The sequence below is a fragment of the Ochotona princeps genome, chromosome 17 (assembly GCF_030435755.1).
Source record: "Ochotona princeps isolate mOchPri1 chromosome 17, mOchPri1.hap1, whole genome shotgun sequence".
Lineage (NCBI taxonomy): Eukaryota > Metazoa > Chordata > Mammalia > Lagomorpha > Ochotonidae > Ochotona > Ochotona princeps.
This window is the reverse complement of record NC_080848.1, coordinates 51,497,047-51,523,527: the sequence shown is the minus strand read 5'-3', so window position 1 is coordinate 51,523,527 and position 26,481 is coordinate 51,497,047. Positions and strand designations below refer to the sequence as shown.

Here is a 26,481-nt window from a genome sequence, read left to right as displayed (position 1 = left end):
TTTTCTAATTTGGTATTTTCAGATGATACTCTTTGAATTCACTAATTTTTTTTTTTTGCATGACTGAATCTGCTATTGAAGCTGTCTATTGAATTTTTCTGTTCTAACCGTATTACTTAGCTCCAAGATTTCTGTTTTATTCCTTTTTATGATTAAAGTGGACATAAAGATAGATTATGAAAATTTGCTGAGTTGGGAAGAGAATAGATTGATAGATGTGACAAAAGTAAAAGATTTGAGACTGCCAATGTCAATAGGTTGAAAATTTACCTTTGCCAGGGCCTGGCAGCGTGGCCTAGTGGCTAAAGTCTTCGCCCTGAACGCGCCAGGATCCCATATGGGCGCCACTTCTAATCCCGGCAGCTCCACTTCCCATCCAGCTCCCTGCCTGTGGCCTGGGAAAGCAGTTGAGGACGGCCCAAAGCCTTGGGTCCCTGCCCCCGCGTGGGAGACCCAGAAGGAGGTTCCAGGTTCCTGGCTTCGGATCGGTGCAGCACCGGCCGTTGCGGTCACTTGGGGAGTGAAACATCGGATGGAAGATCTTCCTCTCTGTCTCTCCTCCTCTATATATATCCACCTTTCCAATAAAAATAATAAATCTTTAAAAAAAAAAGAAAATTTACCTTTGCAGTATCTGAAAAATGACCTACAAAATCAGTAAGAAATGTTTGATTTATTGACTTTGGAGATGGGATACTTTAAAAAAATATCTTCTAGAGCAAGATTATGGAAGAGGTGAAGAGAAAAGTAATGAAATGAATGAATTAATAAAATGAATTAATTGTTTATGTGAATTTGGAAATCTTTAAGAAATTGGTAAGAACTGCTTGGAGAGAGAAGGCAGGTGCTAGAATTCTTAATAAATAAAAAGTCAGATGTCAAAAATAGATATATGGAATAGCTAAAAGCAAAGCAAAAGGCCTCTCCACATAAGGAAAAGCAGCAATGGGGAAGAGTCAAACTATAGAGCATATTTCTCAACTCAGTGGTTAAAGTGAATAGTTTTCATTTTAAATATTTTTTACAGCATTTAATCTCAATTTTTTTAAACCTTTTAACTGTTTCTTTCATTTTATGTATTTTGGGATATTTTAAGAAAATCAGCCATTTCACTAACAGAGACTAGGTGATGTTCTGGCAAGCGAAGTTTGCCAATTAGCCCATGTTCTGCATGCCTATGAATAGCTCTGGGCTTCTCCTGTTTCCCACAGGGGTAGGATGAGGATGGCAGCACTCCATGGACTTGTGCAGCTGCTCTGGCATGTTTGAATTTTGAAAACTAACTGCTTTCATCTGTAGTATGTAAGAAGGTTGTTTTTCATTTTCTCTTCGTTTTTTTTTTTTTTTTTTTTTTTGCACACTAAAAACAAACGACATGGAGGAAAAAGAGACTCACAAGTTCTTGGCAGATAAATTTTTTATCTCCCAGAATCATAAGTATAAAACAGAGTGACAAAGAGTTTCACATTATGTGCATTTCTCTGGTCACTTTGCAGCGTTGGGATGGATCACTCTTCGCTGATGACTTTGGTGTGAACTTCCCGGCTCTTGACCCGCAGTTTGTTGACCTGGGACTCGGCAATGTCAGCCCTCTCCTCGGCCTCCTCCAGCTCGTGCTGGAGCTTGCGGAACTTGGAGAGGTTGACGTTGGATTGTTCCTCCTGTGAACAGAAATGTTTGTGAGGGGGAAAAAAATGTTTAGTGTTTCTAGAATTTCAGGTCAGTGGGTCTTGAATTTTGTTTTCCTTAAAGGTGATTCACTCCAGTAAATTTTTAAAGAAACCTTGAGTTTTGTCCTCTCTCCCCAGATCAACGCTCCTTAGGCTTTTTGAATTCATAGGTAACAAGGAAGTACTGATGACACTTGTCTCTGAACTTCAGGGCTTCTACTAAATGTGATAAGTATACAGCTCTGTTTATATATTTATTTTTTTAGAGTTCTGACGGTGAAACCAAATTTGATAGAAATGAATATAAGCAGTTGATATCATACTAAACTATTATATTTAAATGTAAAGTATTGCCACTTAATGAAGGTTAGAAATTAAATAAGTTCAGTGCTTCCAAAAATAGTTTGAGTGTTCTCTGATTATGCTTGAATACACTGCAGAGCGTTTGAGGAAACTAATTTTAGTTTAATTTCCAATAATCATTATTTTTAAAAGTCTCATTTACAACCATCCACAATACAGCATTCAAATCTAGGACATCATAAAGCTTAGCATCACTAAGGAATATAACTTGAGGGAAATCTCATATCTTGCTGTCATAGATGTGAAAGTTGTGGTGTGGGTGTGAGTCTGTGTGTGCTCGCTCTCTTTCCCTCCTCCATCCTCTGCCTGGCTGTCTCTCTCCCTGCCCCTCTCTCTCAGATCTTAGAGTTCAGGCAAAAAGAAAGCCCTCAGTGACTGGCGGGTCACCCTTATGATATGTATGTGTATACACACACACACACTTAGAAAATGGATACGAGTTGATTACTATTTCAGAGAAATCAAAGGATGAGGAAAGTAGATAAAATGGAGTGCCAAGAATGTGTTGCTTTGAACATAACTAAAGCCTTTTGAGTCCCAGACTTCTAGATTCAGCTACTTACCTGACATTTTCACCAGCTTATACAGTGGCATTCATACTTTATGTATTCGAAACAAAATCTATTTCCTTTTTGTCCTGCAAATCTGGTTTTTTCTTTCCCACTTTTGTGTCAGATCGCTCACCTGGCTACTCACAGTACAAACCTGATGAACTAACCTTGGTTGATTTTCTTTCATCTCTCATGCACAAATTACTACCATATCTTGTAGCTTCTGCCTCAAAAATAGATCTTGAGCCTCTGCATTTCTATTCCAGCCCTATTAATACCTTAATCTAAGCCACAGAACAAACTGGAAAACTTCCTTACATATTTCCCAGCCCCTCTCTGTGTTACCCAAGAATCCCTTCCGCACAGAGTTGCCAAGAAACCTGTCATAAAATGTAAATCAGATCAAGGGCGATTCCACTGAAGACCTTGCCTGGCTTCCCAGTGCGCTCTGCACCTGAGGGAAAATCCTGGTACTCAGTGTTTCCTAGGAGACCTTGTGGTCGGCCTCCCCCTTGGCTCACAGCCTTTTCTTCCTGATTCCTTTCAGGCCTTGAGCTGGACATATCACAAAGCTCTCAATTTTGCCTGCCCTCTCCCTGAAATGTGCCTTCTTACTTCATCAAGTGCTTCTTTCAGTTGCTTTCCTTTCGCTCTTCCTCATTCACTAGTCTTTCCTTTCACCCCGTGAAGTCCCTTGGCCTGCTCACAGTGGAGAATGGGAGGCTGCCCCGTCCGTACCCCAAGTCCCGGACTCACCGCTTCCTCGGCTTGTCTCTTGTAAGCTTTCACCTTGGCTTGCAATTTGTCCACCAGGTCCTGGAGTCTGAGAACATTCTTACGGTCTTCCTCAGTCTGCAATGAGATGTTAAAGCATCCATTTCGGTATGTTGAACCCAGGATTTCAGTCTCGTACAGACTTGGTGAAAACCTAGACAGGTCATTTCCCTTACTTGGTAAGTGAGTTCCTTCACTCTTCTTTCATGTTTGCGTAGACCTTTGACAGCCTCCACGTTGCGTTTCTGCTCACTTTCAACTTCTGCTTCAAGTTCGCGTACCTGGAACAAGATGGATATCTTACAGATAGTGGCCCTTTCCAGTCTCTCTGTGAATCCCTGTTTACTCAAGTGGGCACCATACTTCTTTTACTCTGCTTTACATGTTGTTTTTGACTGTACTGTGATTACTATGCATTACTACAATGCATGCTGTACATGATCTGTATTACTGCAGATGCTACATGACTAGCTCAGTATTAGTCCAGTTACTCCATTGAAAGTTCTCAAGCAAACAAGGAATCTCCTACATCTCAGCATAGTCCCGACCACCTTGGTATTCAAAGCTATACATTAGATCACAATGAGATGGTAATTCATGTTGCGTTGAAGACCCACCCTGGCCTCCAGCTTCTGGATCTGCTTCTTGCCGCCCTTGAGCGCCAGCTGCTCGGCCTCGTCCAGGCGGTGCTGCAGGTCCTTCACCGTCTGCTCCAGGTTCTTCTTCATGCGCTCCAGGTGGGCGCTGGTGTCCTGCTCCTTCTTCAGCTCCTCCGCCATCATGGCCGCCTGTGCAGCAGTGAAACAGACTGGGTTAGGAGAGCTGAGAGAGCGTGTCCTGCTGCACGTCTCCTCCCCAGTGTGTGGCCCTCTGCTCACATCAGTGATGGCCTTCTTGGCCTTCTCCTCCGCGTTGCGGGCTTCCTGGACGATGTCCTCCATCTCTCCCTGGATCTGGGAAATGTCGGTCTCCAGCTTCTTCTTGGTGTTGATCAGGCTGGTGTTCTGGTTAAAATAACAAATTTAGAAACAGTAAGTATATGAGCGCAAATGATGATGCCTGAAAGTCCATTAAATTCGTAAACATTACTTAAATTAACTAAGTATAATGCCTCTTGTTCCAGCAATAAAATCTGTGTTGAGAATACATTTTAAGACAATCAACTTGCTGTCACAGTTCAAAGGAAATACTGTTAGACAAAAAAATAATTCAAAATTTTATTCTACATGAAACATTATGGAAAATTTCTGGATGGCAGTGATTTCAGCAATAATTTCATTTGATCCCTTTTACCTTTTATTTTTTATTACTATACTCACCTGAGTGTGCAGGAGCTGCACGCGTTCACTGGCATCCAGGAGCTCTTGTTCTGCAACTTTCCTGCTCCTCTCCGTCTGCTCCAGCGTGGCCCGCAGCTCCTCGATCTCAGCCTGTAGCAGGTTGGCTCTGCGCTCCACCATGGCCAGCTGCTCCTTCAGGTCCTCCTGGCCACGCAGAGCATCATCCAGGTGCAGCTGGGTGTCCTGTGGAGTGAACCATCTGTGAGCCATCCCCTTCTCAGGGCTACCATCATCCCTTCCTCCTGAGAGCACCTCCCGGACCCATTACCTTAAGGATGCCCTGGGTGTTCCTGTAGTTCCTCAGGGCCTCGGCAGCCATGCGGTTGGCGTGGTTCAGCTGGATCTCCATCTCATTGAGGTCTCCCTCCATCTTCTTCTTGAGCCGGATGGCATCGTTTCTGCTCCTGATCTCTGCGTCCAGCGTGCTCTGCATGGACTCCACCACTCGAATGTGGTTTCTCTTCAGCTGGTCGATCTCCTCATCCTTTTCAGCAATTTTCCTGTCGATCTCAGACTTGACTTGGTTCAGCTCAAGCTGGATGCGCAGGATCTTTCCCTCTTCATGTTCAAGAGATGCCTTCATGACAACAAGAGGCAATGTTAAGGGAATGGAAGGGCGTGGTTTTCTAGAAACAGGAATGACTATGATCTTTGTACTACCATAATGCCTCATAAGTCATATGGCAACAGGGATATGTATGAGATATGTGCCATTAGCTAATTGTGTCACTCCACAATCCCATAGATCTAGAGGATATAGCATACTGTATGCTAGGCTAAATTTCATAGTCTGTCACTCCTAAGCTACAAACCCACATGACATGTTATTGTACTGAATCTGTAGGTAATTATAACATATGGTAGTCTTCGTGTATCTAAACATATCTGAACATTAAAAAGGCATGGTAAAAATACTGTGTAATAGGAATGTTCACCTTGTTTGTCTTATGAGACTACTGTTGTGTATTTTCTCCCTTATTTTCTGAAATGGTGCTTTGTGTATGTACATACCCATGGGAGAAATTTCTGCAGTATGTTACTGTTGATTTTTAATACTTTTTCCTCTCCAGTTAGGTCATGCTCTTGAGAACAGGGCCTTTTATTTACTTACCTCTTTTTCCAATGTCTGTCACAGTCCCTAACATGTCCATAGAATACTTCTATAAACCACTTATTACATCACTTGGTCAAGTTTCCATCCTCAGCCTTAGTACACAGAGTAAAGATGATTTTTCATTTCTGCTAATATACTAGTCCTTACATTCAGTAGAACCTGATTCTGATCATTGTTTTTCAGAACATGTAAAAATATCTGTACCTCTGCCTCCTCCAAGGCAGCCTGAAGTTCTGACTTCTCCTGCTCAACTTGCTTCTTGATTTTTTCCAATTCATGGATACGTTTCCCTCCTTCTGCAATCTGTTCCGTGAGGTCAGATATCTCCTCTGTTGGTGAACAAAAGTAAAAAATTTGTCCAGAGAGGGGAAACATTGTGTAATAGCTTTTGTTAAAGAACAGATAAAACCTACTCACGTTGCAAATTCTTATTTTCCCGCTTCAAGGTTTCAAGCTGGTCTAAAGATTCCTCATAAGCGTTCTTAACCTTGAACAGTTCTGTGCTGAGAGAGCGGGACTCCTTCTGAGAAGCTTCAAGTTCAGCATGAGTTTCTTCATACTTCTGTTTCCACTCAGCCAGGATCTAAAGGTCATGGAATGCCAGGAAGATTAGTGGAGAAGGTTGGATGGGATGAAAGCTGTCTGTTTTGGCAGCTCTCAAGCACAGTTGAGGTGATGTGGGACTGAAAAGTTATTGTGAATGAGAATAGATACCACAGAAAAATCACCTCCTGCTCCTCCCTCACTCATATACTTGCCAGTGGAGTAAGAGTTACTGAAAACTGCAGAACTGTGCCCCGATGCTTTGAACAATGCAGAGTGTGCAGGCCATTGTCAACTGAAGAGACACTGGACAGAATACCTTATCAAAGTTCCTTTGCTTTTTGTCCAGGGCAGCGCAGGCCGCATTTGTCCTCTCCACATCAATCATGAGGTCCTCCACCTCATTCTGCAGCCGCTGCTTTGTCTTCTCGAGAGAAGCGCATTTTGCGTTGACAGCTTCCACGTGTTCCTCAGCATCCTGCAGCCGCTGGGCCAGCTTCTTTCTAGAAGGCGAAACAAACGTGGGCAAAAGAGGTGAAAGGTCATGGGCAGAACTGGCTGTTTCAAAGTTGATACTATGGAGACACACTTCTGGAACATTTTGCTAATCAAACTCTATCAGGTATCATAGATAGATAGATAGATAGATAGATAGATAGATAGATAGATATCATAGATAGATAGCTGATGCCATGTTAATTTATTCCCATTGTCTTACTACCAAATTCCAAGAAGCAAATTTCAGTTTTGCTGTACTGCATAGTCAAGCTGAAAGGCCATCTTTGATAAGCATAAGCTAACATTTTATACCTCAGAGTAGCTGGTTTATTCTTTTCTTACAGAATATCTTGAATGGCTGTTGTTCATGTCTCCATTTGATTTTCATTTCCACAGGGTACCCTTGCCTTACTAATCTTTATATTCTAGTAGGCTGTCGCACAGTAAGCACTCAAATGTTACATAAATTGAAATTTACTTAATTTTGTCTATTTAAGTATACTCCATATTTTACCAGTTTTTCATGAGGCCACTCATTAAAAAGCAGCTTTCCCAAGCTGACTTGAATTTTAGTACAAGAGTTCCCCTCAGAATCTCTTCTGAGGCAGCCACTAAGATGTGACTCCCAGCAATGAGACTGTACATTATTCACAGAGCAAAAAGTTGTCTTTCATCTTAAGCTTTCCTCTGGACACAGTTTCTTTTCTGTGGAGTTTCTCCTAACACCACAGTTCAGTCTGGAACTCTTAAAATGTATTGCATGATAAACCCTTTAAAAAACAATGTTTCCTTTCTCATTATGGGCCTTTCTGTATGCGTTTTGGCCTTTATCAGTACATTTTTGTTTTCCTCCTGCAACTTGTCAAAGTTATATACCTCAAAGAGAAGTGCGATGATTTTTCTCTTTCATACCTATCACCCTGGACCACATATTTCAAGAGGCCTAGAGGAAGGAGAGGCACAGGACAGGACAAGCTACTCTTGCTCTTCCTGCACCTGTTTAGCTAGAATGAAGCCAAAAGTTTCTCCTATTTAAAAACAACCACCAACAACAAAACGCTACTCAACCTCCACTTGCCTTCGTTTTGTAGTCTCTGTCATAATTTCTTTCAAGAGATAATTTAGAATATTTGTTTTCTTGCTTGGGTTTGTTAGTCTCATGCATGTATTACCCCAAATTTTTTAAGTGCTTTGGGAATAAGGCCCTGTTTTCACAAGTAGTACTTATTTGATATTTCCATTTTAACTAAGTCTAGAGCATACTTGGCCTCCTCCAGCTCCTCCGTGCGCTGGATGGCGTCCGTCTCATATTTGGTCCTCCACTGGGCAACCTCGCTGTTGGCCTTGGACATTGCCCTCTGCAGCTCAGCCTTGGCTTCCTGCTCCTCCTCATACTGCTCCCGCAGCAGGTCACAGTCATGGCGGGAGGACTGCAGGGCGTGGGCCAGAGCACTCTTGGCCTGAGAACATAGAGATTGGTGTCTTAGCTTGATATAAGAATTTTATGAGAAGTAAATCTGTAAAAGTAGGCAAAGAGAACCACAGAAACAAGCATAAAGACAAACGTTGGACTGACCTTTATCTCCTCTTCAAGTTGCCTTTTCAGCTCCTCAATCTGTTGTGTGAATGCTTGTTTGCCCCTGGAGAGCTGAGAAACTAATGAGTCCTTTTCATCTAGCTGGCGTGAAAATTCACCTGTTAACAACCAAGAGCCAGAAAATTCAGCCTGACTTTGGAAATAAAGGCTCTACATTAGAAGCTGGAACATAGAATGGGAGCCAGGTTTGAACCTGATACAGAGTGTGCATTACAAAAATCATCAATGTCTACTCCAGCCATGATGAGTAAAACTTGGCAAAACTGAAAAGACAGGAGAACTTTGAGGCAAAGTATTTTGCTTAGAAACAGCATGAAAGGTTTGGCAAGATATTTAAGATTATTTGACCACATCTGAAGTCAATGAAGAAATGTGAAGAGAAATGTAAATCAGAATTGAATATACCAGTTCTTTTTTGTCTAAGACAGTAATGTACTAGTTTTTCATTGGAAGCTGATTGGAATAAAGAATTTATCTTGTGGACAGCTTGAAAGAAAGCATTTATCTTATAGCAGACTTTGAATAATTGCCTCTGTAAGTGGAAATGATGTTCAAAAGAAAACTCTATAAACGTGTTTTTGTATGAAGAAATCATTGAGTGTCCTTCCATTGCTAGAATGAGTTGGTTCCTAGACGCCTGATCAGTCTCCATACTAACTGGTATTTAAATCTGTCTTCACTCTTTCATAATTCAACACTAGATTGCATTACAAAAGTAGGAAATCCTCTCAGCAGCTTGTTGAACTAGTTATCTGGAAACCTTATCTCGACATTTGTTAAATATGTTTTATTCATATTCGTGAGTGACTGGAAGTGAGTATGTATTGAGGAAGAGAGTATAAAAAGAGCATTTTGACTTCTTGAGAATGTAGTTTTGTGTTTCCCATGAAGTATACTGACCACTTCCTACCAACAATAAAACCTTATTTTGAGCTTTGTTTTTTATTAGAAAGAACAATATTTGAGAGTGGATCTTGAACCTTTTCACCTGTAGATTATTTTCATATCCCAAATGACCCATAAAACACTTTCTATCTCCCTACCTCTGCTTTGGATGGTAGGAATTGGTACCAGTCAGTTTGAAAAAAAGAAGAGTAAATACGGAGAAATTTCAATTCGGCTACCAATGCGCACTCTGCAAACGTCCTTCTGAATGTGTCTCAGTTGAGTTGTGTTCCTGGCTATTCCCTTATTTGACTGGGTTGGCAATCAAGTTAAAACAAAACAAAGTAAAACTAATAAAAAAAGCTAGAGTAAGCCTTCTTGGACACGTCACCTGCTTGCTACCAGAACCTGTCATTTTTTTAATGAGGAAAATAAAGTGAAAAACAGCCAGGAACACATTTTGAAAAGTGAATACAGACACTGCGAAGATATACTTTGTGTTTGCTAAGTTTTTAAGATTAGAGTTAAATCTGCTTTAAAATGCTGGAAAACAGCAGGCTTGGGCCTGCCTGCCTGTCTATCTGCATATGTACAAATATGAAACAAAGCAGCTACATGTCAATGAGTTAGTTATGTGTTCATATTAGTGAATGCTTTCCAGGGAGGTAATTCATTAACTCAAGATACCACAATGCAGAATTTTCCAACAAATTAACCCCCCAAGGTAGATTTGTCGTTCAAGTAGAACACTGACAAATGCCTCACCTGCTTCGGTCTGCAGGCGCGCTCTCTGTGCCGTGAGGTCGTTGATCAGCCGCTGCTGCTCCTCCTCCTTGGTCTTGAGCTCACTCACTTGATCTTCCAGGGTGCGGCACATCTTCTCTAGGTTTCCCTGCATGCACAAGGTGGAAGAAGGCATCTCGAGGATGTATTTGGATCAAAAAAACTTGAAAGTTTCAGTGATCTGAGCAGTCCATTGGAGTTATGCTACTCATTTATTTGGAATTAAAAAACAAAAAAAAAACCTATCTTAACAGAACAGGGACCTGTGATTAGGAAATAGTGACAAAGGACAGAGTTGAGACATCAACCGCTCACGAATTACTTAGTGAAGTTAGTATTATAATAACATCCAACTCATCTCATGATATGTTTCTGAGAAGTAAAATGTGTTTGGGTTTAAGAAATAAACAAAAAAGTTTATCATGTAAAGAGTTTTAAAACTTCAACCTGCAACACAAGCTGATTAAGCTGCCATTGGGACAATTGGGAAACCTGAATCCTGTATGAGGGCTGGTTTCACTCCTGGCTCCTCTCTACTTCTGATCCAATATCATGCGGATGCACCTGGGAAACAGCGGGTGATGGCCCAATCACTTGGGTTCCTGCTACCCACAGGGGACAATCAGATGGAGTTGCTGACTCACTACATCAGTCTGGCCTATCCGTGGCTGGTGTGGGCCTTTGCAGAATGAAGCAACAGATGAAAGGTCCCTGTCTTCCTCTCCTTTTGTGTCACTCTTCCAAATAAATCAATAATAATACTAGTAGTAAACCCTCAAACTAGAAGAGTTGACATTTTCACTCTCCATAATATTTCACTATTGCTGTTAAATAGAATGAGTACATCAGGGCTGCTCCTTTTCAAGTTCCCAGCCTTGGGTCACCTGTTACTAACGATTATTGAAACACTCCCGTTTGTCCTGCAGAAGTCCCTGAGACTTAAATCATGATGGTACCTTGGCTTTGGAGACGGTCTCCATGTTACTAGCAAGGTCATCAATCTCCATCTTGAGCTCGCTCTTCTCCTTCTCCAGCTTCTGCTTGACCCGCTGCAGGTTGTCGATCTGCTCCCCGAGCTCAGCCACACTGTCCGCGTGCTTCTTCCTCAGGGTGGCCGCCGTGGCTTCGTGCTGCAGGGTGGCCTCCTCCAGGTCCCTGCGCATTTTCTGGAACTCAGCCTCCCGCTTCTTGTTCATCTCAATCTGGGCAGAAGTGGCCCCGCCAGCTTCCTCCAGCCGCTCGCTGATCTCCTCCAGTTCCCGGGAGAGGTCAGAGCGCTGCTTCTCTGCCTTGGCCCTGGAGGCCCTCTCAGCCTCGATCTCCTCCTCCAGCTCCTCGATGCGGGCCTGGAAGCCGGGAAAAACACAACTTTGGCTTCTGTGTGTTAGTCAGAGATGTTTACATGTTAGATTGAAAGCAGTCAGGCGCCTACCTGTAACTCCTTGATCTTCTTCTGCAGCTGCATTCCAAGGGCCTGTTCATCTTCAATCTTGCTTTGCAGATTGCTCATCTCAAACTCCTTCCTGTTAGAAGAGAAACGCATTTTATGTCCATGAAAAGTTCATGGTAAACACCCCATAAGACTTTCGTCCTCACTACTTACTTTTTAAGTTTCTCATCAAGTTGCTGTTTGTCGTTTTCTACATCCATTGTGGATTCCTGGGCCAGCTTCAGGTCTCCCTCCAGTTTCCTCTTGGCTCTTTCTAGGTCCATCCGGATTTTCTTTTCTTGTTCCAAAGAGCCTTCAAGCTAAACATTGATGATTCATTACTTCGGTTCCTTTTATCCCAGGTTGAACTTTTAAACTTTAATTCATATATAATGAGCAAACTTTTTTGATTTTTCTATGAAGTAGGCAGATTTATTCTACTGGTATTTATCTAGCTCAAGGATTCACCATTAAAAAGGTGAAGTGTGCCTCATTATCACATTATTATAATGAACTGCAACTGAGGTTTCATGCTTAGTGAATCTTCCTACTAGAATCCATTGTGATCAATATTTTACCACACAGGATGTAAGTCATGATAATATTTCCCAACCATGACCTTTATTAATACCTTTCTTTCACAGGGACTGTCTATTATATAATAGATCACATTTAACATCAAATTTATCTTCTACATGACTTATTCAGAATAGTTTTTGTTCCTGGGAGAAAAAAAAACCTCATTGATAATTAGAACTTTGCTATTACTGTGCTCCTGCTTGGAATGCCTCTTCTCTTATATTGCCATCAACACTAAAGCCCAGTTAAAGACCTGTTTAGTTAGTATAGCTTTTCCTGGTGGAAACATTAATTTGCATTTCTCTTATTTCCTTTTACCCATATGCTTGGTGCATCATGAGAATATTAACTTATGCTTACTTCATTATAAAACTTTAAAAAAAGATATTTTTACATCATTTTAGACTTACATCATCCACTTGCTGCTCCAGCTTGATTTTAGCTTTGGTCAGGGTGTTGACTTTGTCCTCCTCTGCCTGCAGGTCATCCAGGGTCTGCTGGTGGGCCTCTTGGAGGGCCTTCTTCTCCTTGGTCAGCTTGGCGATGGTTTCATCCAGGCCTGCCATCTCTTCTGTGAGGTTTTTCACCTTGGGAAGTAATGAGACTTAGGACTAAGTACTACATTTTGGCAGATTCGGTTCTGTGTTTTACTTTATGACAAAAAATCACAACCTTTCTACGTGTGTGTTTTCTACCTTATTCTCTGTGGCATGCTTCTCCTTTTCAACCTTGGCCAGGGTCAGCTCAAGGTCATCGATGTCCTTCTTGAGCTCTGAGCACTCATCCTCCAGCTTCCTCTTCTTGGCCGTCAGCTCAGCATTGATCTCTTCCTCGTCCTCAGCTCTCTCAGTCACCTCCTTGATCTTGGCCTCCAGTTGGATTTTGGTTTTGATCAACTGGTCACACCTTTCCTCTGCATCAGCCAAGCTGTCTGCTTCCTGAGAAGAGATAATAGGTACATTTAGGTTTGGGATTGCAGGACATTTTCTGGTTTTAGGAGCATGTTGACACTAAGTAAGTTACCCTTTAAGGCCTCAGGTTAAAATTTATTGGCTTTCTACCATCCAGAAAAATATTTGTTGGGCATTTATAACACTGGAGACTGGAAAAAAGCAAATTTAATTCATGATTCCTGGAGAAATTATGATGCAGTTCTGTTTGCTGTAACCTATATTACTGTGATGGCTTATGCTTTCAAATCCGTCTTCCTTGTTTGGTATTATTTTCAGGAGCATTTAGTATTTGAAAAGCCAACAAAAAATAATTGTGTATTTGGTAAGTTGCTTGGAGGAAGGGATAATAGCATATATGTGACTTAAAGTAAAACATATTCTGCAATGCCAGAACAGTTTGGAGTGATGGGGAGAACTAAGTGGACTGGAACACAGTAAATGGCATTGTTTGAAAATAGCATGGCTGTTTTTCATAAGAACTAGGAGAAAGTGGAAAGCACATGGATGCTAAAAAAAAAAAAAGCAAGCACATGGATGCTATTGAGAAACTCATGTACTATTGAAGGGATAGGAGTAGGTTTAGATGAAGTTGGGATACCCCTTTCAGTTTTGTCTTGATTATTGATGGCATTGTGAACTTCCCAACCTTGAAAACCCTCATTTGTGCAAGGCACATTAGAGTCATTGTGCCAATCCAACCTAGAAGTTTTGTGATTATGTTTCCACAATCAATAGACCCAGTGAGATCAACTAGTTCTCCTTCTGAATTCAGAAAATGAAATAGTAGCATTTAATGTTTCTTTTCATAATTTTGGTAGGAACAACTGACCTGTCTTATTTTTTATGCTACAAAAACAGTTTAGACAGTGGTTTTTGAGCACAATATTTCTCCTCAGGTATTGGGTTATTTTTGGGGACATCAGAATGAAGAGAGCAACCTCTTACACTTTGCAGAAAATGAACACTGTCTATAAAAAGCTTTATTATTATCCTTGCCATAATGCTGTTTTTCGGATATTAGAAAAGATGGAAAAGCAAAGTTGAACAGAAAATTGCTAGAGGACTGTTGATGGAAAATTCATAATACTGTTTTCAAGGTGACATGTTTTTATCCAGCATTTTCTCTGACTTCCTTGGCAATATTGTTCTTTCTCCTGTTCTTAGTTTCACCTTTCAAAAGGAAACAAAATCATATTATTTCCTGTCCATATATTCTTCTAGAAAAAAGTAGCGGGGAAAGATCAGTTATTTCTATTTTCCCCCTTCTTTACAGCAAGGAATTCTCCCAGTATGCTTTTTAGTGAAGCTACATGTGAGTGTTCACAGAACATTTCAACATATTTTGAAATAGGAGGGACTGACAACTAGTCTCTCATTAGGTGGAATCTGGACTTTCCATAACGGTTCCTCAGAAGAACTCCAGCATATAATTAGAACAAAGGAGTTCAGATACTCACAGCTTGAACCTGGAGCTGCAGGTCATTTTTCTCTTGCATCAGAGCAACCATTTTTTCTTCTAGTTCTTTTCTTTTGGCCTCAGCCTTTGCAAGGTTTTCTTTGGTTTTTTCAAATTCTTCCTTCATGTTGGCCATCTCCTTCTCGGTCTCCGCACTTTTCAGGAGGGGCTTGATCTTGAAGTAGAGTTTCATCCATGGCCAGTGCTTGACGTTCATGAAGGCACGGACATTGTACTGGATGCAGAAGATGGACTCTCTGTGATACAGAAAGAGATGTCAGATTAGAGCAGGAAGCAGGATGACAAGGCTGATGATGTTGAGTAACTTTTCTTCATGAATACCTTCTCTCCACCATCTTCTGGTACTCCACTCTTGCCAGGAACCCTCTGCACATGGCCTGGGTTCTGGTGATCAGCTGGGCCAGCTTGTCATCTCGCATCTCCTCTAGGAGCCCCAGGAGACCAGCTTTGAAAAAGACCTGTGCCCAGACAGTTGTGATTCAGAAACTTTATGTGAAGAACAAAGGGACGGAGACAGACACAGATAGGACAGAGACGGGCTGTATCCCATCAGCGGAGATATAGAGAACAAGAGTACCTTGGTGTGACCAAATTTGTACTGGGTGTGGTCAACGTCGATGGACCCAAGGAGCTTCTCAGAAGCCTTCTTGCTGTCGATGAATTGTCCTTCAGGGATAGCACTTGCATTTAGCACCTTGTATCTGTTTAGTCCAAATAAATAGGAGATACTTATGTCACTTTTTTCCACAACAAGAAATATTCCTGAAGCACCATAGCAGTCTAACATAAACAAAAAATAATGTATTCCCCTTTGTCTATTCTCTTTATATTCACAGAACTTGGCATGTCCATGCATGTGAAAAATATTTTTCTCTTTAATGAAAAAAATATATAAGAAAAACTACCAGTGAAAAATTAAAATGGTAACATCCTCCTAAATAATTCACAATGAGAATGTCTGACCTCTGCTTGAAGTCAGCGTAGAGGATTCTGCTTGGGAATCCTTTCCTGCAGATGCGGATGCCCTCCAGCACACCATTGCACCTCAGCTGGTGCAGGACCAGCTCATGCTCCATGGCACCTGAGAGAAAGCACACACAAGCCATAGGTCATGGAAGCCAGCAAACACATAGGGGCTTGTGTGGGTATCAGAAGTATCTTACCAGGAGTCTTGGTTTCATTGGGGATGATGCACCGTACGAAGTGGGGGTGAGTGCTCCTCAGGTTGGTCATCAGCTTGTTCAGATTCTCCTGTGGACCCAAGGGAATATATCGTTGAAAAAACACACTATTTTCTTACATTCACATTTACATACATTATTTTTAAGGTCCTGGCATTGGGTTAGTTCTACTGAATAGTAACCAAATTGGAATTTTCAGAGTTATCCCTGGAATTTCTGCAGATCCAATGTGTCCTTCTGTTTTCTATTTTTGTGCATTCTAAGTGTAACTTTATATTACTTTTTGTTTGTAATACTAGTTGTTAACTGCTGTTGAATTTCATGATGTGTGCTACAAATTTAATGTATTACCATAAAATATGAAATAGTGTACCTGTATTCTTTTGCCCGGATTTGTGTTCTGGTTTTGTTACTTCTTACACATCACTTAGGTCTTTCTTTCCCTGGTTTTCAGTTTTATCTGCCTGTCTATCACATGTGCATTTCTTATCACAGACACAGAGCTGTAACCTTTTGCTGCTTCCATAGAAGGTCATATTTTAGTGTTTCTGGGAATAGGTGGAAACCCCCTGCCATGTTACCAAATGTGAGACATTTTCTATCTTGTAGAAGCTTTGGTTTTTCAAATATAGAGCTTCAGTTATTAACACTGAACTAGAAGTAAAATGGCCACAAAGAAATGTCAATATTTCCTAAAGAGTTTCTTACCAGTCTTAATTTTCTTATTTTTTTCATTTGACTAACCCTCCAGTTGCTGCCACTGTTCCTGTACCCTTACTGTTCTATCTTAACTGTTGAAATCTGCTCATTTCCATTTTATGCCAATGTATAGTTACATGCTTAAATGATTTTGAGGTTCTCAAAACTTCAAGCATATCTCATGCTGTATCTACCCTGTCCCAATGGGGTCTTTCGTGTGTCACTCAGTCCCATCTGCAGGTCATTTGAGTAGAGTTTTTCCATCTCATTACTCTGTATTTTCCTTGCATCCCTCTTGACTCTTGTGTCTTCTCTATAGTGAAGTATCTTCCAAACAATCCAGAAACTCCCCACACACAGTTCAGTCGGCATCAGCTGATTTACCTCCTGGAGTCGCATCTGGGTCTAGCACCCTTGTAAGATTAATTTCCTTTCCCCACATTAGTGAGTAAAAGTTAATATCTGAATGTTAAGTAGAGAGGCTAAAGTTTACCCTGAAGAGAGCAGACACTGTCTGGAAAGAAGAACCCTTCTTCTTGCCACCCTTCTTGCCACCACCGCCACCACCACCAGACTCTGAGGACAAAGAAGCACAGGCAATCATAAGTCAGATTTTTCTGTTTATGTTTTACACTTTGAACGAACGAGTAATTCACTGAAAACTTACCTGCTTCAGCAGCTGCTGCCCCAGAGAAGAGGAAAGCCAGAGTCTTCATTGAAGACTTCTGGTAGAGTCCCACCACGGTCTCGTTCAGGGGGTCCTTGTTCTTGTCCAGCCAGCCAGCGATGTTATAGTCCACGGTGCCCGCATAGTGCACCAGTGAGAAGTGGGCCTCCACCTTGCCTTTGGCAGGCTTGGGCTTCTGGAAGTTGTTGGACTTGCCCAGGTGCTGTTCATACAGCTTGTTCTTGAAGGAGGTGTCTGTGGCCTTGGGGAACATGCACTCCTCTTCCAGGATGGAGAAGATGCCCATGGGCTGAAAGATTGGAAAGAAACCATTGCCATTTGAGTTCTTTCTGCTTAAAAAAGATAGGAGACATTAACAGTCCCAGTTCTTTTAATTCTATGGGATTAATGAAAACCCAACATTTTGTTGAAAACGTCATTAATTTAAGTGCCTGTGAAGATCCAGGTGCTGTGTAAGGCCATCTAGTCAAATTTGTCTTTATCGTAAAAGCCTTTGACCATGTTTCTCCAAGTGTGACTTGAAAATTGGCTACATCAAAATCACATGTTAAAAATGCAGATTCCAAAGCATGCCACACTTGCTAGCAAATATTTCTAATGATGAGAGCAGGGAAAGTCTGTAATTTTATCAACTAGTCCTGGTGAACCTTAACATGACTGGAGTGGGAGAGTCCATGTTGTAAAGCACTGGAAATGCGCACTTTGTGTTCAAGTTATAATGAATCCAAGGATTCATATTCTGGTCAGTGCTGTTTACAAGGAAAGACAGCTTTAAATATACGATATTTCATTGCAAACTGTAAGTGTGAAATTCTGGACTCTAGAAAAAGATTTAGAATAGCTACCTCAGAGTTGACAGAAGAAAGTGTATTGTTTCTAAGTTAGCAATCATTACCCTGTACTGTACTGTACTGTGAGTTTTTGGTTTCATTCTGAAATACTGTGTAGTACTATAATCTGTGGTAAGAAGAAAGAAAGAAAGAAAGAGAAAGAAAGAAAGAGAGAAAGAAAGAAAAGAAAAGAAAAGAAAAGGAAAGGAAAGAAAAGAAAAGAAAAATCAAACAGACCTTCTCAATGAGCTCAATGCAGGCAGCCAGGTCCATGCCAAAGTCAATGAACTCCCACTCGATGCCTTCCTTCTTGTACTCCTCCTGCTCCAGCACGAACATGTGGTGGTTGAAAAACTGCTGCAGTTTCTCGTTGGTGAAGTTGATGCACAGCTGCTCCAGGCTGTTGAACTGAGGGTTTCAAACAGCAGAGTGTGAGTTTGGAAAACCCACTGGTTATTTGGCAAAACAGAACTAATTAGGGAGAATTTTGTCTTGTCTTCTCTCTCTCTCTCTCTCTTTTGGTTATTTACCCAAACAACTCACATCAAAGATCTCAAAGCCTGCAATGTCCAAGACCCCGATGAAGTACTGCCTGGGCTGCTTGGTGTCCAGCTGCTGGTTGATGCGGGTCACCATCCACAGGAACATCTTCTCGTAGACGGCTTTGGCCAGAGCGCCCACTGCATTGTACACCTTCACAGAGAGAGTAATATGTGTCAGTGTTGTTAAAGACATGTCTAGGTGGCTTGTAAAGTGTATGATTCATTGAGGTTATGTGCTTACCTGCTGCACATTCTGGCCTTTGGTGACGTACTCGTTGCCGACCTTGACCCTGGGGTAGCAGAGGGCTTTGAGCAGGTCAGCAGAGTTCAGACTCTGGAGATAGGCAGCCTTGTCAGCAACTGCAGAAACAGAATTCAGGCCCCCCAGCATGACATACTCTGAGGGCCACATTCATAGGGGCAGAGTATTGAGGAAATCACTTTATTTATAAAATAAATTTGCCTATGAAAAATTTGCCTATACTTATCAGAAATGTGACTGTAAAAGAGAGTTAAGTTTAAAATTTAAAAGCCTGTATCCTACAGTAGGATGCTGGAATCTGACATTGTTCATGCCTACAATGTTGGGAAGCACTTCAATACATGATGGACTTATGACTGTTCATGAAGGACGACTCATTGTAATATTAGAGGGAAAATCAATGGGGGAGGTGGGGAGGAGAATGGGAAATCCCAGAGCCTACAGAACTGTATCATAAAAGAATAATAAGAAATAATTTTTAAAAAGATAAGTAAAAACAGCCTGTGTCCTCTTGTTCAATCAGATTGATGTTTTTTGGTACCTTCTGTGCCATCTGGCTCAGCTTGCTCCTCACGTTGCTTCTGCTTGAATTTCATGTTCCCATAATGCATCACAGCCCCTGTGAGCTTATAGATGGACACTCTTTCATCAGAAGTGAAGCCCAGAATGTCAATGGCACTCTACCAAGAGAGATGAGAGAGCAAAAGTTAAGGCAGAAAACTTTAACTTATTTAGGTGTTATTATTGCCTTGGATAGTGTTTCTTTGGTGGGGGGCAGGAAGGCTAGCTACACATGATGCTTACATCTGTAGCCATCAGCTCCTCCTGGTCATCAATGCTGGGGACTGTGATCTCCCCCTGGCTGACGAAGGCGTAGTCATATGGGTTGGTGGTGATCAGGAGCATTTCTGGGTGACAAAGAATTCAAGGTATGCATTTTGTACTGGAAGATGTTAGTGCAATAACTGTCTTGTAACCCATAAATTTAAGTTCTTTCTTACCAATTAGATCAGGCTTCTTGTTGGACATGATCTGATAAAAAATATGATAACTTCTTTCTGCTTTCAGCTGGAAAGTAACTCTAGACTTCTCTAGAAGATCTGCAGACATCAGGTTAGAGAACAAAATAGAAAATGACCTGGAGAGATTTTGGAACTTGTCATTAGCTAAATTTCACTGACCCCTGGAGATTTCACTTAAATGTTTATATGAGGCATCACATATTACATCTCTACACACAACCCCATTTGCTCTTAGCACATCTAGAAAGAAAGCAAGACATTCTTGGCCCAAGACAGTTTCATATCCTATGTAGAATATTGTTGATATTTGGACTGTAACTGAGCCCTCCCTCCCCAAGGTCTCCTGTCACTCTGTAGTAGAGAGCCACTTTTGAGTGAAAATGACAGCTGTCAAGACTCAGACTAAGAAATAATCATATATTCTCAACCCACAGGCATTTCACTTGTTCCTAATGGCTTTTTTTCCTTGAAAAAAAATTATAACCATTCTGAAGCTGGGATAATTCAGACAAGCCTAAAAGTTCCTGGCAGTTCCTACAAAATTTATTAGCTCTATGAGTAGAGCACACTGTGAACCGTGGATAAGACTGGCATTAACCATGGCATGTTTGGCAACAGACCCCAGGCTCAGCAAGAGCTGCAAAGCATTCCTCTGAACCATCATTTATCATTCTTGGATTCCATTTAAGAGGTTCTGCTACTCACATGTTTCAATATCAGCAGAAGCCAATTTCCCTGTGGTACCAAAGTGGATCCTGATGAATTTACCCTTGCAAGTAAAAAAGATGATGTTATATACAAAATTTGAAGCACATAAGAATGATGCAATTGAAACAGTTCTGTTTCTCTGGCATCAATGAGAACGCCCTATGTGACCAAGAGACTTACAAAGCGGGAGGAGTTGTCATTCCTCACGGTCTTGGCGTTGCCGAAGGCCTCCAGCAGGGGGTTGGCACTGATGATTTGATCTTCCAGTGTCCCCTGCAAAAGCAAGAGTAGTTCTCATATCTGAAACTTCGGGATTTTTACTTCAGAGCCCTGACAGGGCTTGAATTCCTCCATTGACAATCACACTCACCTGCATTTTGCCAGAGGTAGGTTCCTCCTTCTTCTTCTCTCCAGTGACTGCAATTGTTGCAAAGTACTGGATGACACGCTTGGTGTTCACAGTCTTCCCTGCACCAGATTCTCCGCTGTCACAGACCAAACATATGTGAAAAGTGAAATTCTAAGAAATGAAATCACATCTTCCATTTTCCGTTTTATGCATTTTTTCATATCTCTGACAGAAAATTTTCTAGATCTTTCTCTCCAGCCTGCATATAGGTCACATCACTTATGTTGGATTTTAATGACAAGAAGATAAGTTAATTCATTACTCAGCATGCATTTCTTGAGTGCATCAAATGGGTCAGATTTTTTTTTTCTATATACTTAAGCCTGGTTCTGATGGGTCCAAAAAATAGCCACTCAACAACTGTGTAATAATTCTTTAGCTTTCTTAATCTCAGGGTGAGGATTCAGGTAAATCTTCAAAGGCACATGCATTCCCTAATGAGATCTTATAAATGAATTACTGGCAGTATTCCTAATATGTTCTACTTTCATAAGTCTATAGACTGCTTACTACCGTGTGTTGGTCTTCAGCCAGGCTCTGAGAAGATATTTTATATTTCCTGATTTAAAGAAAGTTCTTTGGATTCTTTGAAGCACTGCTATTCTACAGTGTGACTCAACCCATAACCTGTACTACACTTGATCTTAGCCAAAAGGCCAAGAAGCGATCAACCCATAACCTGTAATGAAGCGAAAACAGCATCTACTTCTAGGTTAATCGTGCTGCTGCTTTCACTGGTTTCTTTTGATCTATCATTTTCCCAATGGGAATAAAATGCCAGTAAGTCCCAGAATAAGAATACATACGTGATCAAGATAGACTGATTTTCGCGATCTAGAAGAAAAACAATGGACAATTAGTATGCTTGAGCAAAACTTTCTATAGGAAAGTACTGAGGACATTTGTGTGTAAGCGCCATACTATCCTAGCTATATAAAGTTACAGATGGTATTCTTCAGCCTCTCAGGCTGAGGAAAAGAAATATAAAATACTTCATCTTAAGTTCCTTAAGGTGTTAAAATGAAATTATTAGCTAAACTTATTTTAGGGCAACAAAAATAGAAATTAACGCATACTTTTTACATAGAATGCATTTTTCCATGAACTCTCATATACATATATATATGGCATATATAATGCAGATAACTTAAAATGTATGGTGTAGTAAGAGTTTAGACTGATTTGTTAAGTTAAAATATTGCTAGTTGAGTTAAGGTCATGGTGCAGTTCCTAAGTGGTCAGTTGATCTCAAAACAAAACATAGCAAAAATGCCTTAGTGCCATACACAATCACCATAAGTATGACCAGCGTTCTGTAACTACCGTTTGAAAACTCAAACAAGATCAAACGCCCTAGTTAAAGTAAAATCCTTTTAATAGTGTGGAGGAGACCCTCTGTATGCATGCATCTCAAAACATTTTAAGTGAAGGAAATACTGTTAAAACTGAGACATACTGATGACTTTAAAGAGATGACACTGCTTGTAAAAGTCTCTAAACACAATCACCGAGAAACTGAAACACTAAAAAGATAGAACACATATTTTTTCATTTCTTTTTTGACATACATAATTTAGCTGTGCTTATCTTACTCTTTTTTTTAATCTTACTCTTATTGCTGAAATATTTGAAGTAAATCATGTGTTTCAAAAAAACAGCCTACTATAAACGTAGGTAATGGAGGTGGAGTAGAGGCTGGGGTAACATCATGGCAGTTGACTGAGATGAGCTGAGTGTCACCTCCAGCTTTGTGTGCGGTTGCCTTTGTGTGCTTCAGTTACCTCTTCCAAACAGTCACAGGGTTGGGTTAGGCAGTTTCCAAAGACTGTAAAGGCTCTAGAATTTTGTGACCCTGGATGCTAAATAATTCACAGAAAATCCAGTTGAGCCACTCACCAGTCAGCATGAACTGATAGGCGTTGTCAGAGATGGAGAAGATGTGGGGCGGGGCCTCCTGGCGCTTTTTGCCTCTGTAGGCCGTCACCACCTCAGGATTGTACACTGGCAGCCACTTGTAGGGGTTGACAGTGACACAGAAGAGCCCTGAGTAGGTCTGTGCAAAAGAAAAAAAAAACCCAGAGAAAAGAGTATGATCATTTGATGGGTATTTCAACCAGTTACTATTTTGTGAAAAAATGTCAACCACCTGCATGAGCAGAAGACCATGAGAAAGAACTCACGTAAATCATCCAGGCTGCATAACGCTCTTTGAGGTTGTACAGCACAGCGGGCTCATGCAAGTGGGTCATCATGGCCATGTCCTCGATCTTGTCATATTTGGGAGGGTTCATGGGATAGACTTGGTCATCTTTTACAGTTACGGTCTGCCCAATCAGACAACAGAGGCAAAGTTAAACACAGCAAGTGTCAGCTGCCCTCTCCCACAGTCTGATCAGCTCCAGATGTTTTACTCACAGCTCCGGCTTCAGTCTTGGCTGTCACCTTTCCCCCTTCTCTGCTTTGCACTGTTGCTTTCACAAAGGACTCCTTAGGGTCCACCACAAAGACTGATGACTTGGCATCAAAAGGCTTGTTCTGAGCTTCAATTCGCTCCTTTTCAGACTTGCGGAGGTAAGGGGCCGCCTCCCCAAACACAGCCATATCAGCATCGGAGCTCATGGCTGCAGGTTCTTGGCAGCAGCCCAGTTAAGGATCCTGCCTGGCAGAGGAAGAAAAGAGATCGCAGAAGTTCAGATTCACACAAAAAATATTGGTTCTTTGATTCACAGACCAAATTGAGTGCTTTGAGCAGGACATCAGGCATGAACACCTCTTTGGCTTGGTTGTAAATGAAATGTCAAGTCTCCCTGTTCTGTGCCAGTGTTGACAGACACTTAATCATGCATTTGGAAGGAAACTGCTACTGTTGTTTCTGGCTTACCTACTGTGATACCGTAGCGGCACTGTCTGTTTCATTTGCTATGGAAATTAATCTTTATAAGCTGCAGGTCATTGGCTTATAGAGAGTACAAAGCTAAAATGATAGCAGGATGTTTTCCAGCTCTTTCAACTTGAGTTTTACCTTCCCAAATAGATTATAAGCACCTTGCAGGCAGGGACTGCTCTTGGTAGTGTCCTTCACCACACTTAGGACTCATGCTAGCTGCAGAGAAGGACTCAAAGCTGGCTTTGTGAGTGAGAAGAGCAATAGAAATATGTTGCTAAAATTTTAGCAACTGCTTTATATGTAGTGAAAGTCTTCATTATAGATCTGGGAGTTACAAAGCCTGCCCAATGTGAGGGAAAGCAGAGTTTTGTTATGCACTGTCTTGTTACACTTTCATTACACATCAATTTCTCTTTTCCCTGTATCATAATTTTAACAAAGTTAGCTTTTTCTCCCATCATTACTGTTTCTGCACAATTCACCACAAAATGTTATTACCCATGTTTTCTTGCCCTACTACCAACATTCTCATAAAAATTTCAGATACTTTTTTTATTTAAAAGGTACGTCTCATGTCACTTAACATTGATTAATGCTGCCAATAAGCATCATAGATAATTAATTTTATAATCTTCAAATTCCCTTTTCCAGGAAAGCCTACTTGGATAAGCTGTTCTGCATTTTTTTTCCATTCAAATTAAAGTGACTCAGAAGACACAATTAAAATGCTTTGACTCACCAGAAGTGGTCACAATCATTTGTACACTCATTTTTTAAAATGCCCATTCTATAGGTTGTGAAACCACTGGTAGGTTTAAACACCTTCTCCAAAGCAAAGATTCAGACCCTTCTATTTCTACATTTAGGCATCATCTCAAAGTATAGTGCCAAGTAAAGGCCCTAGTATAGAAAATTTGCATCTTCTCCATAAATGACTTACACCCTGAAGTGGTACATTGCATGCTATAGTGCAAACTTCTAAAACACAAATGACAATAATAGAAATAGGAGAACAATTGCATAAAGCTTCCTAAGACTCCAGAAAGCATCTTCATATGTTCCAAAGGATGTGAGTTATTGAGAACTAACTTCTAAAGCCCCTCAGAATTTTTTAAGAGAAACATGATGAGCCATAAAATTGAAGTGCTCCACCCCTTTCTATCCCCTTTTCCCTCAACCACTGTCCAAACCCCTGCAGAAGACTCCCAGCACTCTGTGAAGAAGGAGGGAAAAAGTCAGGGCTTACCTCTGAGATGAATTGTTGAAGTGGGTCAGAACTGTAAAAAACAGAACAGATGGCTTCCGATTAAATTCTTACAGTTCCCAATAATAGCATAATTCTGAATGGATAACAGGAAATGAGTGGGAAGAGTACAAGATCGAATTAAAATTGCCACGGAGTAAGTTGATGTTTCGCTGGCAGGGCTGCCAGGGACAGAAGGAGCAAGGATGTGTGGCATGCATGCGGGCAGCCAGGCATCCCTTCTGTCCCGCAGACAGAACCCTGTCCTCACACACACACTTACCTTGAAGCTTTATGAGGAAAGACAAGTCATACTCATTCCAAGGGTACTTTTATAGGATCAAATATGGAAAACACGTAACCTCCTCCTCTTTCTTAAAACATATTTGGCAAAACACCTTTTTGGCAATGAAGGTCTCCAAGCCTAATTCCCTTCATATTAAAGATGTTTGGATATAATTAGAAATATTTCCTCTCACATTAGGTTAAGTATATGAATCAATCTCCTATAAATAATTTGAGTTGTTGGAAATCTGAAAGTGATCTGCCTTTGGAATAATGTAAGGTGTTGTTTTAAGACAGCAAAGGCCAAGAATCCCTGGACTTTGTTGCCTATTGCTCTTCTGTTTCACCAAGTTGCCTGTGCAAGTCCTTTCCATTGCCTGCACAATTGCAGTGTTATACCAGGGAGAAGATCTCTGCCTCTTAGCTGAGTGTTACAAAAAAGATTGTTGAGTCCTCCCAAGATAGCATAATTTTATTTTTTTTACCCCCAGAATTTATTGTGCTTTTTCAAGGATGCTTGGAAATGTAATGTTTAAACTTGCTTTATAAAGACTAGCCAAAGATAGACAGCTTCTTTTGTTTCCTCCGGTCGCCTTTGATTCATTGTCAGATCATTCCACTTCCACTTCAGACTTGTTCCGAAATTGGGTTGTATTGCTTTGCTGAGCAGAGATGTCCTGGTTTTCTCATTTTTAAAAAAATGTAAGTTGGTTGTGCAATCTTGTTTCTAATATGAAACTCGAAAGTTTTAGAAAGATGACATTTCTCTGTAAAAGTATGCAGTCTGTATGACTTCCCTTACTGGCTCCCCATGATACGTATTCTGTGCTCTGTTTACATACGACACTTGAAATTCTGATTTTTAATTTTAAAATGTCCATTTTATTTTCTCTGTGGCTTCACATCTCTGTAGGACCTGGGACCTAGTACATCCTGTTTTCCTCTCCTTCCTGCATTTATATTTCCTTTAAAGTAGTGGAAATAAATTGCCTACAAAAACAGCTATCTATAGATACTGATTATAACTGCCATAGGATTTTGGTACTGCAAGGGACCATGGAATACATGTTCTTCATTTTACTAATAAAAACTCTCTATAAAACTCTCTGGTCACCTGACTGGCACTGAGCATGCTTGCTTGCTGACACTTGCATCTGGAATACATTAGA

The 26,481-nt window shown here is 40.9% G+C and overlaps 1 protein-coding gene across 1 annotated transcript; it reads right to left on the bottom strand.

Moving 5' to 3' along the window:
* Positions 1 to 1,404: 1,404 nt before the first annotated feature.
* MYH1 (myosin heavy chain 1) lies at positions 1,405 to 23,525 on the bottom strand. Its single transcript, XM_058676277.1, is given in 37 exon segments — positions 1,405 to 1,661; positions 3,341 to 3,436; positions 3,535 to 3,639; positions 3,976 to 4,146; positions 4,237 to 4,362; positions 4,678 to 4,881; positions 4,967 to 5,275; positions 6,017 to 6,141; positions 6,230 to 6,395; positions 6,675 to 6,858; positions 8,117 to 8,313; positions 8,430 to 8,548; positions 10,101 to 10,227; positions 11,075 to 11,464; positions 11,551 to 11,641; positions 11,722 to 11,867; positions 12,537 to 12,713; positions 12,822 to 13,064; positions 14,537 to 14,792; positions 14,878 to 15,014; positions 15,134 to 15,257; positions 15,520 to 15,637; positions 15,720 to 15,807; positions 16,930 to 17,012; positions 17,104 to 17,413; positions 18,192 to 18,362; positions 18,498 to 18,856; positions 19,300 to 19,438; positions 19,563 to 19,666; positions 19,760 to 19,858; positions 20,486 to 20,549; positions 20,669 to 20,761; positions 20,859 to 20,973; positions 21,704 to 21,731; positions 22,794 to 22,950; positions 23,078 to 23,221; positions 23,313 to 23,525. Coding segments are annotated over 37 exon segments (5,922 nt in total). The 5' UTR covers positions 23,517 to 23,525; the 3' UTR covers positions 1,405 to 1,508.
* Positions 23,526 to 26,481: the final 2,956 nt, after the last annotated feature.